At 58.2% G+C, this 13838-nt stretch overlaps 2 protein-coding genes across 2 annotated transcripts; both read right to left on the bottom strand.

Moving 5' to 3' along the window:
• Nucleotides 1-5332: 5332 nt before the first annotated feature.
• On the bottom strand, nt 5333-9748 carry LMJF_28_0910 (endonuclease/exonuclease/phosphatase-like protein; the record flags this gene model as incomplete). Its single annotated transcript, XM_001684320.1, has 1 exon — nt 5333-9748. The coding sequence occupies one exon, from the start codon at nt 9746-9748 to the stop codon at nt 5333-5335; it is 4416 nt and encodes a 1471-aa protein (XP_001684372.1).
• A 2450-nt stretch (nt 9749-12198) lies between these two features.
• Nucleotides 12199-13071, bottom strand: LMJF_28_0900 (conserved hypothetical protein; the record flags this gene model as incomplete). The annotated part of the gene is made up of 1 exon (XM_001684319.1): nt 12199-13071. One exon carries the CDS (start codon nt 13069-13071, stop codon nt 12199-12201), a length of 873 nt encoding a protein of 290 aa, XP_001684371.1.
• Between the last annotated feature and the right edge of the window lie 767 nt (nt 13072-13838).

Genomic DNA, 13838 nt, shown 5'->3' with positions numbered 1-13838 from the left:
AACGCCGGCGGTTGCACGCGTTGCTGTGTTTTCTCTTTTCGTTTGTCTCTTCCTCTCTGGCTGGGTGCGGTGTTGCGGGCCGAGAGAATGTGAAGAGCAACGTGTACGGAGAGGGAGGGAGAGAGAGAGAGATGTAAAGAGCATTCGCCAGTTGTGGAAGCGCAGTCCTCGTCAACGGCATGTGTGCACAGAACACGAGCGGCACCAAGAACAGGGTGGAGCGACACGCAAATTGAGCGCCGACGGTATCAGGGAAGCACCTCATCCACACCTCCTGCCTCTCTGAGGAGAAGCAGAGCTGTGGTCGGCAGCACCCGTCACTCCTTTCAAGCGACGGTATTTCTCTTTTCACGGTCAAGGCTCCTCTGCTGCAGTGTTGTCTGTCTTTCCGTTTGCCTTCATACCCTTCGGGGGTGTGCGTACGCATGCAACTGTCCTTTCCACCGCAGCGATTTGCGATCGTCGCGTGAGCCGCATCGGACCACCCCTCTCACGTTCCCAATTCACGTGCACGTGCACACGCACACACGCGCTCGCAGCCACCGACACACAGGCGCACTTGGGCGAGTGGATCAGGGAGGGGGGTGAAAACACAGAGGGAAGCAGCCAACGAAAAAAAAAGAACTAGTAAGCAAGCAAAGGACAGAGCGCGTAAGAAAGAAACAAACGAATTTAGGGGGAGGGGGAGTATTAGACTACATCCGAGGCGGCGGATCGGATATGGGTAAAGGAGCGCGCAGCCGAGAAAAGATCCGGGAGTCCTTGGCAAGGGAGGCGTTTTGGCTGGAAGGGAGGTACAGTGCGCCCCCTCGCCGCTCCGCACGCGGAGGAAGGGGGTGGTGGAGGAAGTGTCAAGAAGAGTAAAGTTGGACAACAGCAAAAGATGGAAACAGTACCGCGGCGAGAAACGACGCCTCTGACAAGAGAGAAGCAGGTAACGCCCACTCTCCTGCCCAGCAGGGTTTTACATCTGTAGCACACAAACCGAATGGGGGGCTGCGAGGTGCCCCGTCATCGAGCTCCCATCACACGGCAGCACATGACACTGGAGCTTCGTGACGGCGGAGCAGAGGGTGCGACGAACGAAACGAAAGAAAGGAGCTGGTGGGGAGAGGGCCCGGTGGGGTGCGCCGTGAAAACAAACGAAAAAAAAGCACACAGAGGCAAGCAACACTCCAAGGCAGGATAGAAAGCCTCAGGTGCTGCTGCTACATGCCGCTTACGTTATCTTGTGAGTTCTTGAGATGCCTCGATCACCCCGGTCCTCCGCTGATCTCTAAGCGAAGCGGCGCGCCCAGTAAGACTCATCGCGCTGACGGACCCTGTGGCCACCCCAGTCACCGACCTCGCCCCTCCCCCCTTTCCCTCGCTCCCTTACATGTGGGCGCGTGAGCGGGAAGCCACAGGGAGAGGTAGAGGCTCTGCCGGGGTGCCGCAGGTGTCCGCGGGGCAACAGTAACGAAATGGAACACCATAAAAACAAGTGGGTGCGTTCGCTGATAAGGCACGAGGAATACGGTGCGAGGAAAAAGCAACACGAAAAAAAGGAGCACACCCATGAAACGATAAGAAACAGGGGGGGGGAATCATGAAGACAAACAGTTGAACGCCCGCCCAACTAGCAGAGCAACGGAAGATCGGGAGGCTACCGGTGCGGTATGTTCAACCACACACATGCCGCGCGCGAAGCCCAGCGCAAGCGAGGTGTAGCCGGCAGCCCTCCCCCTGTCCCTGGCGCTAGTCTTCCGGGGCCTAGCTTCGTTTCGATGAAGCACATGCAGTTTTTGTTGTTGTTCTCTGTTTGTTTACACGAGGGCGCTGGCGCTCTCCCTGTTGACCTCATCTGGCCCTGCTCAGGTCTGCCAGCCGACACACTGTCTTGCGGAAGGTGTCCTTTGCGCACCTTCTGATGTACAAAGTTCTGCTGCACCAGATACCGCAAGCCCGTGTACATGGTGAAACCGGTGCCGGTAGGCATTGCTCGCCAGGGCCCCTGCGCCGAGACCCACCACGAAGCGGCAATCGCACGGTCCGATAAGTGGCAGCCACTTGTTCAGCATGCTCTACTTTCGGGTAAGGGCAGGGGTAAGCCCAGGTGGCGTACATGAGCTGGGAGTCCCTCGGCTTAATCGTTCCCGCAGCATCCATGTCCAACGCCTTCACAAGCAAGCCATGCGCTTTACGCAAGCGAGTCCCTGCAGCTCCCCCCTCCCCCCTCCCCCCCCCCAAAAAAAAAGCGTTACTGCGACTACGGGTGCGCCAGTCTTCCCAGAGAGGACCTTATTGCACTTGGAAAAGGCCTCGGAGAGCCAGCAGCCACCCATCGACAACCTTGTCGCTGGGTGCATTGCCGAGGTCGACGGCAATGTCCACTGCATGCTGGCGGTCATCCGTAGATTAAGCGGATAATTCCTGTCGCGGAAGCCCGCAGCGGCACCCATCGTGCCGGGAGGGGCCATTTGAGGAGAAAAAAAGCATTGCTTTTTTCTTCACCGCACTCGGTGTTGTGAGCCGCACGTCAAGGTGTCAGGGTCAACTCGACACGCACGTATACGTAAAGCAGTGTGAGAGAGACAGAGAGTTCAACAAGGGCCACACAAACCCAGACACAAGCAAGCGCTGTACCTTGCCGTGATAGAAGTAAGCAGATCCTGCATGAGAAACCGACAATATAAAGCAACGGCTTTTTCTCTATTCCTGTTTGCCCCCCCCCTCCCTTTTTTTTCTCGGAATGGAACAAAACACTAGGACCACCACTACCAGCCACAGAAGCGAATGCAAGAAAGAGAGAGAGAGAGAGAGAGAGGAGTGGAAGGACGCGGTGAGACACGAGGGAGAAAAAGAGAAACATGGGGTGAGGGTGGCGCTGCACCTTCATCGGTCCGTGTGGCGGGCAGCAGGCAAAGGCACGGTGAGAGGGGCGGAACGAAAGTTCAAAACGAAAAGGAGCCGAAAAGCGCGCGAGCCCAGAGCGGCAACAGGAGCACCGAGTAATCCATGTAGATACTCGGGTACGTGTCTGAATGAAGAGCAGCACACAGACAATCACACGCACGACAGGGACTTTATCAAGCACGTGCCGCTGCTGTAGTGTCTCCGGATGTGTGCGCACGCCTCGTACACATTCTGCCCTGTCTTTTTTTGTTGTTGGTTGTTGCTTCTTTTGCATTCTGAAAATTTGTATGCGTTAATGCGCGCGTGTTCGGACATTGCGAAGCGGAGAGAGGCGCAGCCGTGTGGCACGGGAAGGCGAAACGAGATAGAGTAGAATGAACCATGTACATGCGGGAAGTCCGGATGGCCGGGAAGACGAGCCAAGAAGCAAAAACGCATAGGCGAAAGATTCGCTCAAGAAAAAGGAGGGAGGAGTGAGGCCGCGACTCCAAGAGAGGGTCAAGAGAGCACCGCACACGACAGGGAAGAGAAGAGTGGGATGTGGGGGACGAAGACATGTGCAGACATAATTACGCTTCAGCCGGCAATAGCAGCAGCACTCGACTCACGGGATATCAAAAGAAAAGAAGAGGGGGAGATGATGCGCAGGAAAATGAGGAGGAGCGGCACCATGGAAGTGGGAAGCCGTAGCAAGACAGTAAAGCACTACATAGAACCACCACCATCGCCCATCTTCCCCATCAGCCACTTTTCTATTCGTTCGTTGTGAAGTCCCTCTGGTGCTGCGCACGGCACACGCATGGGAGAAGAGGAGGGTTGCGAGCTGCTCTCTTGCCTCTACGTATTGCATCTATGGGAAACGCGAGGGCAACACTCAAGTTGGGCGCGAAAATTTCGACAGCGTTAAAAAAACGCGTTGAGGAGGTGGTGGACAACGGGAGAGAGGCGAGGGGTCCGGAAGGGTGGAAGAAGAATGACGGTCATGGAAGTGGAAGACGACAGCAACGGCAAGACGAGAGATGGGAAGCTCATACCGCCCTCCCATTACCTTTGCCCTCCCTCCACCACCCCCAGGCCAATGAGACGGGTACCGACGGTGACCGGTCGACATGCCTCCCTCTTCCTCAGAACACAGTCGGCCATAAAAGCACAAGACACAGAAAGAGAGAGAGAGCCCAGTGCAGAGTTCGCGGACAGAGCTGGGAAGAAGACAGGGTGGAGGGCGGGCGGTAGGGCAAAGAAGACCATATCAATCCCCCTCCCCCCGCACAAAAAAAAAAACATACGAAACAAAACAAAGAGAACGAAGCAAAATAGTAGTAGTACATGTTACACACACACACACGCACGCACACATACACGCATACACACACAGGGAGAGAGGGAGGGGACTTGTCCCACAAAAGCAGCGGTATTAACAACAACATTCACATATCCACCACCGCCGTAGAAAAAAGGCGATTACAGACAGAACATCCAAAGAGGAGGAGGAGGAGGAAGAGGAGGAAGGAGACACCGAAGCCACAGGTGAAACCGAAGTCGATTTGGTCGCGCATACACACACACATAAATACATAAAACGACAGGAGGACGAGAGGCAGAGAGAGCGTGTACACTCAAAAAGAGATTCAACAAGAAAAAGACAACGGAGGGACAGGTAGAGAAAACGTACATGGGCAAGCAGAAAGAGAGCACAGACGTCTACGCTCACATACACACAGACACAGACACACACACACACACACGGAGGGAGTGAGAGAGGTGAAAGCACGCACGTATGAGCTTCGTGGGGAGAGACGGGAGAAGGCGAGGGGAAGAAGAAGGCAAGCAGGGTTGAAACCAAAAAGCGATTTCCAAAGCTTTACATGGAATCAAAATTAAAAGACGTAAACCGACGGGAATGAGCACATCAGATTCAAGTGGCATACGTCCCTCGCTCACTCGACCCTACACCACCCCACACACGCACCCACAAGAACCTGCCACCTCAACAAGACCTATCTGTCTCCTCCTCATTGCTCCGTACCCACCACCAACACATGGTGCTCCCGCGTAGAAGAAAAACAACAATACAGAGACCGAGATGGCTATCTTCACTTCTTCTTTTCTTACATGCACATCTCCGTCAGGCCTGGTGCTTCGAGTGTACACTTCCTATGCGAGTGTATTTGTGTGTGTGTGTGTGTGTGTGTGTGTCCGTGAGTGCGTGTATAGCGTCTTCGAGAAAGCCAAAGGGAGCCGTCGAATTGGAGTGAGCGTGGATGTGCGAGAAACGCATGACAAACAGCGAAACGACAACATAAAAAAAGGTGGTTTGTATGCCTCGCGCTGCGCGCGCACATCCGTGCATCCTACCCCCTGCACCTCTTCGCCCTTTGCGCGCTCCGCCATCCCTCCCTCTCTCCCTCCCCCTCAAACAGAAACCGCCAGCCACGCCTCAAGCCCGGTGCAATTCCTGGATCGGGATCAGGACGCTCCCGGTCATATAGTGATCACTCGGCACCCGCGCATTCGGAAGCTCCTGTCGCTCTCCGAGCCGCAGCACCCCGCCGCACACGACGTGCTCATCCTCGTATAGTATGTGGTCGAGCACTTTGCCCTCCATGTTGGTGGACGGGTTCACCGCCGACACGTAGGAAGGATGGCGGTAGCAGTACGGGGCATAGGCGTCACTCAAGCGGATCTTGTGCACGACGTCGTCAATGAGAACCACCGGCGGGCTGGACGGGGTGTAGGCGCTGTTGGCGATGAGCGTGGGCAGGCATAAGAGAGACACCGGTGGTGACGTAGACACCGTCGAGCACGCGAAGTCGTAGTCCGCCGCTGACGACGACTGCGGAGCCGCCTGGGAGGAGAAATGGCGCGTGGCTTGAGGCGAAGCAGGGGTTGGCGCCCCGTCCCTGGATGCAGCGACGGCGGGCCGCCGCTTCCGACGTGCGCGCGGGGACGCCGGCGTCACCGGGTCGCCGTACATGGATAGCCGGTGATCACCCATCGCCGATCCATGGTTCGAGCTCGCTGAGGCGTTGCTACCGCTGCCGCCGCCGTCCGCACCTGCGAAGTTTTTCAGCGCTTGAATGCGATGCCGCCGCTTTGCGTTCACTTCTCCTTTCTCTACGACCCCGCCTGCACCACCCACTCCCTCGTGGTGATCGTGAGAGGGGCTCGGCTGCGCCGACGATGCACCGTCGGTTGCATCCTCCAGCATGGGGCTCCGTCCGCGGCTTTCCTCATTTTCCCAGTCAGGCTCGCCCAACTCGACACTGAGCGTGTCGTGGCGAGTGTGCACGGCGAGTCGCATTGCGCAGCTCGTGGGAAACGCAGTGCTCAGCACGCTTCCGCTCTCGCTGCCACTGCGGCTACGGGAGTGTTCCAGCGCATTACTCTCGATATTGCTCATGTCTGGTAAGGTGCGCCGTCGCGTGTACGCGCGGTGGTTCTCGGGGATGGTGGCGGAGCCTCCGTTCCGCCGCGTAGGCGACGGCGAGGTCTGTGGTGCAGAGGCTGGGGAGGCGGCATGCACAGTGAAAGCCCTGTTCACCGACATCGAGGGTCGCAGAAGTGGCAGCTGAGCATCCGAACTGCAACAGCGAGCGGGGCTCGCCGACGCAGAACACAGCGCATGCTGCGATGACGACGCGGCCACCGCTGCAAGGTTGCTGCCGCCGCCACGGCCATCATCACAGCCACAGCTCGGCGTGTCGATGAGGCTACTCGAGGTCGACAAGAGAGTTGGGAAGGTGCTTCCGGGGTTGTAGCGGAGGCCATCCTCAGCGGGCTGCGGACTCGGTGTGGAGGCAGACCTTCGCGGGGACGTCGGAGCGGCGACGGTGGTACCCTTCGCCAAGTCTCGCCGGCACTGCAGTGGATTGTCTGCCCTATTGTGCGGGGACAGCACTCCGTCCGAGACGCGGGTAGGGTAGAGATCGAATGGCCGCTTGCTGAGCGGGGTGTATGGCTGATGGGGGCAGAGGCCGTCACTTGTCCCGATAACGGTCGCTGCAGCACTAGCAGCATCGCTCACGGAGTTGCGGGGCGGAGACTTCGTCGCGCGACGCGGCAGCACCGACGGTGGCGAGTCTATAGAAGATAAGGAGGAGTGCATAGAGTTGTGCGGGGAGATCCTGATCATCATCTGCCTCGCGGGGCTCAGCACACCACACAGTGTCGGTGGCGGCACCTTTGACGGGGACGGAGGCGTGGGGCGCAGCGCATTCACCTCATCCCTGGCGGTCGCCCGACCGGTGCCTCGCTCATCCGTGCGGTCGAGCGGCACCGGCGACTCCGACTTGGATGCTCGCCAGTACTCCATCACCTCCGCCCCCCCTGGCACCCTGCCGGTGAGCAAGTACTCCATGACCGGCCCGCTGCGCTCGGCATTAAAGTCACCGCCGATAATGCACGTGACGGACGATGTGGGCGACGAGGCAACGCCAGAGCACACACTCGCGTACCTACAGCGCATGCGATCGGTGGCGGCGGCGTTGAAGAGCCTGCTACCGTCGCTGTCTCCAGCCGGATCGGAGGCTTCAGTAGTGGTGCGGCTGGGTACTATGCTTTGGCACCGCGCAGACAGCGCGCGCGGCTGCTGCAGCGGTAGCGGCGTTGGTAGCAATGGTTGAGGTGCGACATCGTCCTGCACGTGCCGCCGCGTTCCCTCTCGCATCAGCGGGGTGTCGATGATGCTCGGCGGCAGGGTGACTGCGCTGTCGCACGCGATGGAGCCACGCCCACTTGGGTAGACGAGGTCCACGTAGCCCTTGCAGTACTTGTGTTTCAGTCCCTCCATGACGCGGAGGAGCTGATGCGCCTGCCACAGCTGCGCGTTGACGCGCTGCCAGATGAGATGCACAGCAGCCACCACGTATATGCGAGATACCCCGATCACCTGCGTATCCTGCAGCACCACGACGAGGGCCACATTGTGCGAGTCCACCTGAAGCTTCTTGTGCTCGTAGCGGGTGAGTCGCTTCTCCGCGGCGGCGAGACGGTTAAAGAGCACCGGCATCACCTCTAGCTCGCGGAACCGTGCCGCCTTGTAAAAGATGCTCACTCCGTCCATCTCCACTCGCCGGTGGCCGAGGGCCTCCTCAGTGGCCTTCTCTGCGCGAAGTACTGCTGGAGGCGCTCCAGACCCCATCGTCTGCCGCTTCACCCGCGCTGCGGCACCTTGGGTGAACTCCACTGCGCTGCAACTTCGCTGCATCGACTCCTCATCCGTCATCGCTTTGGGCTGGACTTGCGGGTCCTCGAGCAAGGAGCACGACATCTCCTGTGGCGGCATGCTGAACGGCTGCGGGTGCTGGAAGGGCAACGCCTCGCCACGTTTCTGCGAAATGGCCGGGGTGCCGCACGAGCTCACAGGAAATCGAGACGCAGCCACGACGCTGCTGCGCCGACTGGAGCGGCGGCTCCAGCTCGTTTCGGCGAGCTGCGGCAGATGGGGCGAGTTGCTCCTCCTGTCGCCGTCGCCGGGGCTGTTCGCGGCACCACCGGCCGCGCCACGCCGAGCGGAAGCGTCGCTATTGCACGCAGCCGCTCCGGCTAATGTAGCCGTCATGCTCACCGAGTTCGGCCTCTTCTCAGCGCTGCAGGGGATTCCAAAAGGGGCAGCAAGACCAGGAGAGAACGCGGCTGCCGCCTTGGACTGTTGCGTCAGCGGTGCGCAGCGAGGAGCTCCGTTGCGATCAGTGATGACAACGTGATGCCCCTCCATCCCGAGCGCCGTTCTCAAGTAAGGCCCGAGCGTGCGCTCGTGCGCCGCCACGCTGATCTCCTCCAAGAGCAATATGTCGGGGTCAACGCGTCGGAGCTCCTCCTTGATGAGGTCCAGTCGATACTCTTCACTCAGCACTGACGGTGGGCAGGCGGGGTACAAGTCAGTGGAGGCTAGCCGGCTCGCCAGGATGTTGTAGCTGATTACCTTTAGCGCTCCAGGTATCGCATCGATCGTTCTGGATTCCGAGGTGGAAATGGGATGACTGCGGCGGGGGCCGCTGCTGTCTTCGCTACTGCTGGGGGGTCGTGGTGCCTGACCCTGAAACTTGGCAGTGGCCTGCCGCGCCGAGTGCGCAGCCGTGGAGTGAGGCACGTCTCGCGCGCCCGGCGGCGATGCGCATACAGATGGCATGGCGTAATCACTCAGTAGTGCCGCCGAGGCGACAGTCTTGGACCATCCCTGCAACACAGGCTCCGGTGTTTCTTGAGAATTGAGGACGAGACTAGCTTCCCGCATGCTTTCCTGAAGCTTCTCTACATTCAGCCCTGACAAACATGAGAGGCTCAGAGCGCTGCGCTCGCGATTGTTTCGACGCTCCAATAGTGTCATAGAGCGACCAGCGGACGAGGTGCCCGGGCCAATGCTTGCGGTCGTCGCTGCTGCGCCCGTGGTGGCGGCACCAGACCCACCAGTGCCGCTCTCCACACCAACGCCAGTACTGCCGGCTGACTTGGTAACGCTCGAGGCAGAAGAGAAGGGTAGCATTGTCAGCATGGGCAGCGGCTGGTCTTCGGAGGCGGCCGAGGTGTTGGCGCCACTGCGCAGGCTTCGAATACCGGCGAGACTCGAAAATTCCGACGCAGAGGTCCGCTGCAGCGGCGGACCACTGCCGTTGCTCATCGTCACATGGTGCACCGTCGTGGTTCGTGGGGCTTGCAGCGGTTGGTAGTCGCTGATATTTACATCCGGGGTGGCGGCGACAAGGCTGAATACATTGGTGCTGCTTGACATTATGGTCAAGGATCGGGCAGGGTTCTGCGGTGCGACACATACTCTGTTCTGATGGCCACTGGAGTGTGTGCTGCCGACGGTTCCGCTACCGTCCGCCGCCTCCCCGTCGGACCGCGGCATCATCACAACAAATGACGCGAAGGGGGAAGGGGAAGGAAACACACGCGAGACGTGCTCACAGCGGCGTACGCGAAGAAGACGGAGAGAGAAACAACAAACGCTCTCTTTTTCAAAGGAAAGAGACGCCGGTGGGCACACACAACTCAGCGGAAGAGAAACGACGACAAGCGCTAGAGAGAGGGGGAGGGAGACAAAGTAGATGTACCCTCCTGGTGTGTGTCAGAGTGGCGAGAGCTGCGCAGAGGCGGAGGGGGGAAGCCAGAGGTTCAGTTACACGTGTCAGGTGTGGGTCAAGGAGGCACACAAGAAAAGGAGAGAGAAAGACACACACCAGATAAGATACGCAACCGCCAGTAAGAGAAGGAGTACCAGGCCAAGAGACAGATACAGACAGACACAAGAAACGAGAGAGACACCAAGAAAGAGAGGGAGAACGCAAGAGGTGAAGAGGGGGGGAGGAAAAAAAAGATAAAAGATCGTTGCACAACGGCAAGGAAGCGAGACACTCATGCGCGCAACACCCACACGAAACCAAGACAAGTGAGGTCCTCACGAGGAGCGCAAAGTCAAATTTAATAAAGCAAAAAAAAAGAGAACAGAGAGCGAGTGAGCGACTCCGGAGTGTGTGGATGCGCCTCCTCGCGTGTGTGTGTGTGTGTGTGCGTGTGTGTGATTGTCTGTGTGATTGTCTGTGTGCGTGCAGTGGTAGGGGAAGGGGGGAGGAAAGCGCGCGTGCGCCTGTGGACAAGACGAAAGAGTGACCTTTTCGTTTTTGTTTAGTTTATGGTGCTGTTGCTGTTGCTGTTTTTTTTTTTTGGAAAGAGGGGTCGATTAACAACGAAGAAAAAAAAACAACCTCTGCTCGCACGCTTATTGGGAGTGCGGCAACGAGAGAGGAAACAGCCTGTGTGTGTATATATAGGTGAACGCAGAGCGGCACGTGCGAAGCGTGTATGTGTCTGCCTTTAGAGATGGGTGGAGGAGGGCGGTGTCACGGTGAGAAGAGACAGAGAAGACAAGGGGAGGGAGGGAGGGAGGGTTTCGGCGACGATCGCTCGTTGGAGCGCCGAGAGAGAGAGAGAGAGAGAGAGCCACACACACACACACACACACACGTACACGTACACGTACTCAAAGAAGCTGCGAAAACGAAAAGAAAAAGGAAAGCGAGAAAGAAGCGAGTGATGATGTACAACCGGCAGAGGCGGAGGTGGAGGAGGGGAAGCGGGGCACCCAAATGAGGAAAAGAGTAAAGAAACGACAAGCGAAAGATGAAAGCCAGCAGAGGGCCAATCAAAGGAGGGAGGGAGGAGGCTAGACTACAAGAGGGAAAGAGGAGAGACGCAGGAGGGGAGAGGGGAGAGGGGAGAGAGAGGCCGTGAAGACGGCGCGCACACTCAACACGCACGCTCACGCCTACACAAGGGAGGGCTTCTCCGCGTCTGTATGCTTATATCGCACGCACTGCTTCACCCGCTGATGGCTTTGGAAGCTCGGTGACTAAGCAATCAAAATCCTATATGGGGAAAGAAAAACGTATGTGTGCATGTGCGGGCGGGCCACCGACGGGGAATGAAATGTCCATGTAACGAACGAAAAAAGGGATACGAGCAGGATGGCACGCCCATGCAGACCCGAGCCGCCGATTCGAACCCCCGCCCGCCCGCCAGCAGATGCAGCGGGTTGTTGGGCGAAAGGATGGGGTCAAGGTGAACGTAGCGAAGGATAGGAGGAGAAAGGAGAGCCCAGTGAAGTCGAGTACAGTCATGTGCATCGGAGTTCGCCGAAGAACACGTAGGGCAAACCAGAACAACTAAAGCAGGGTGTACTAGCGGCGTGTAGACCCTAGGCGTTGAACCTTTAGCAGCCGCTCGAGTGTCAAGACCCGAGCCGGCAGTGGTCTGCTCACCACGAGAGACATTATGCACACAGATGCATACAGACAGAAGGAGCGTGTGCGCCATCCCGGTTTGGATACAAATTGGCTTTCTCTCTCTCTCTCGACAACCCGAGACAATGAGGGGGGGGGAGGCCGCTGACTACACAGGTACACGCGGTCGCGTCTTCTTCTTTTCGCTTCGCAGCGCGTTCCAGATGCTCTGATGAGCAAGACTGATTCCAAGCGGAGAGCGGGCACCACAACATGCGTAACACCCACACACATAAATATTCAGACAAAGAGTGGCGGCGGCACCCGCAGCGTGTGTGTAGCCCCACCACCAATGAAAGCAAAAACAAAGGAAACAAGGGGAGAGGAAAAGGCACTTCTACACAGCACCAAGGCAGTTGGGGGGCGGAGGGTGTGTGTGGTGGTGGTGGTGTGTGTGTGTGGGGGGGGGGTCACAATGCACAGTGTCACCGGAGAGTCAACCCGGACAACGGTTGACGGTGCTCGCCTTCACAGATCTACGAGATTAAGTGGAGGGCAGCAAGCCCCCCACTTCATCCTTACCTCAGTCGCTCATCGGTGCACGGGGTGCAGTTCCATAGCGCTTCAACAGATAGTAGCTTCGCTTCAGCTCTGATTCTTTTTGGCGTAGCAGCTCTTGGAGGCGCTCTTCTTCCTCGGCGAGCTTCGCGCATTCGCCGCTGTGCTTCGCAACTACGCGGTAGTCCTCTTCGCGCACCGATGCGCGTTGCTTCCGCCACGTCGCCTCCTTGCTGGAAAGATTTTCGATCTCCGCGTTCTGCGCCTCTAGTGTTTGTCGAAGCTGTTGCACATCGGCGTCTGTCACGGACAGCTTCACCTGATCTTGCAGCCTCACGAACCGCGTATGCACCTCCATGTCCGTCTTTTCTAGCTCCCGCAGCTCCTCCATTCGCTGCCGCACCTCCTCCCTCAAGTGCGAGTTCATCTCGTTCTGCTGCCCGCGCATGCGTCGAGTCTGCTCCTCTGTGCGCCCGATCGCGCGCAGACCCTCGTCGCGCCACTTCTTCACCATCTGCAGCGTATCGACCTCGCGCTCTACCTGTGCAATCTGCATCTGCACCAGTCGCACTTCATTGCGCTTATCACGCACGCGCGGGTCATTCGCGTACTGCCTCTCTATTGCGCCCAAAACCTTGAGCTCATCGCGCAGGAGCGCGTTGCGGCTGGCGAGCCGGCGCGCCTCCTCCAGAGGATCTTCGGGGGGCGTCACCCGAGTAGCGTCTTCGTCCGCGGCCGCCGACGCACTCCTCTGCTCACACAGGTCCAGGAACAAGAGTTTGCGATCTTTGATAGCGTTCTCAAGCAGATCGACTTCCATCCGCAGCTGGGCAATGGTTTTTGTGGGAGGCACGCCGGCCGCAGCCTCGGCGGGCTTGGAGTGCGAGCGACGGCTCATGATCACTGCGTGATGGACAACTACACGACTTAAAGTAACGAAAAAAGCGAGCAGGGTCACATACATTCACCCAAACACATATACAGCGGAGAAATGCAGAGCGATCCAGCGGTGGGGAGGGGAGGGGGAGGGGGGGGGGGCAAAAAAAGGGGAATGGTAGCAGCAGCGGCAGCTTCGATGAATGAGCCAAGATTATCTGAGCAAAGCCATGGAAAGGGCAGAGGAGGCTGGAACAAATGGGCAGCCGCGACCATCTGCGTCTAGGTGGTGAGGTGAAGACGGAGGAGGAAGAAGCAGCGCCACTGCACAACGGCTCGTCGTCGTTCTGAGGTGGGCTCAGCACGGCTCTCTGAGAATGTCTATATATATATATGTGTGTGTGAGTGTGATGGGTAGCGCTCCACGTCGCTGCGGATCAGAGGGGCGCTCAAGGGACAGCAAGCATCGAACAACAAAGAGAGGAACAACAGAGGGAGCAGAGCAAAGGCGGCAATAAAGATGGAGGACAAACAAGAAAATAATCACAGCAGCGTGCACGCACACAGGAAACAAAGGGAAGGGGGGGGGTGAGCAGTCGCCGCATCAGCATGTCTTGCCTCCGACCATACTGTGCTCGCCTCCGCCGTGCCCTGCGAATGCCGCCGTTCGCGATACGACAGCCATGTCTTACTGCGGTGGGGTTACTATCAAGAGGCTGTAATCATTGACCTCGCATGCACATGCCCATGCACGTGGGCCCGTCCGTGGTCCGTCACCAATATCGGCAG

The sequence above is a fragment of the Leishmania major genome, chromosome 28 (genome assembly GCF_000002725.2).
Source record: "Leishmania major strain Friedlin complete genome, chromosome 28".
Taxonomy (NCBI): Eukaryota; Euglenozoa; class Kinetoplastea; order Trypanosomatida; family Trypanosomatidae; genus Leishmania; species Leishmania major.
The sequence above is the reverse complement of the archived record's forward strand: the minus strand, read 5'-3'. Positions and strand labels throughout refer to the sequence as shown.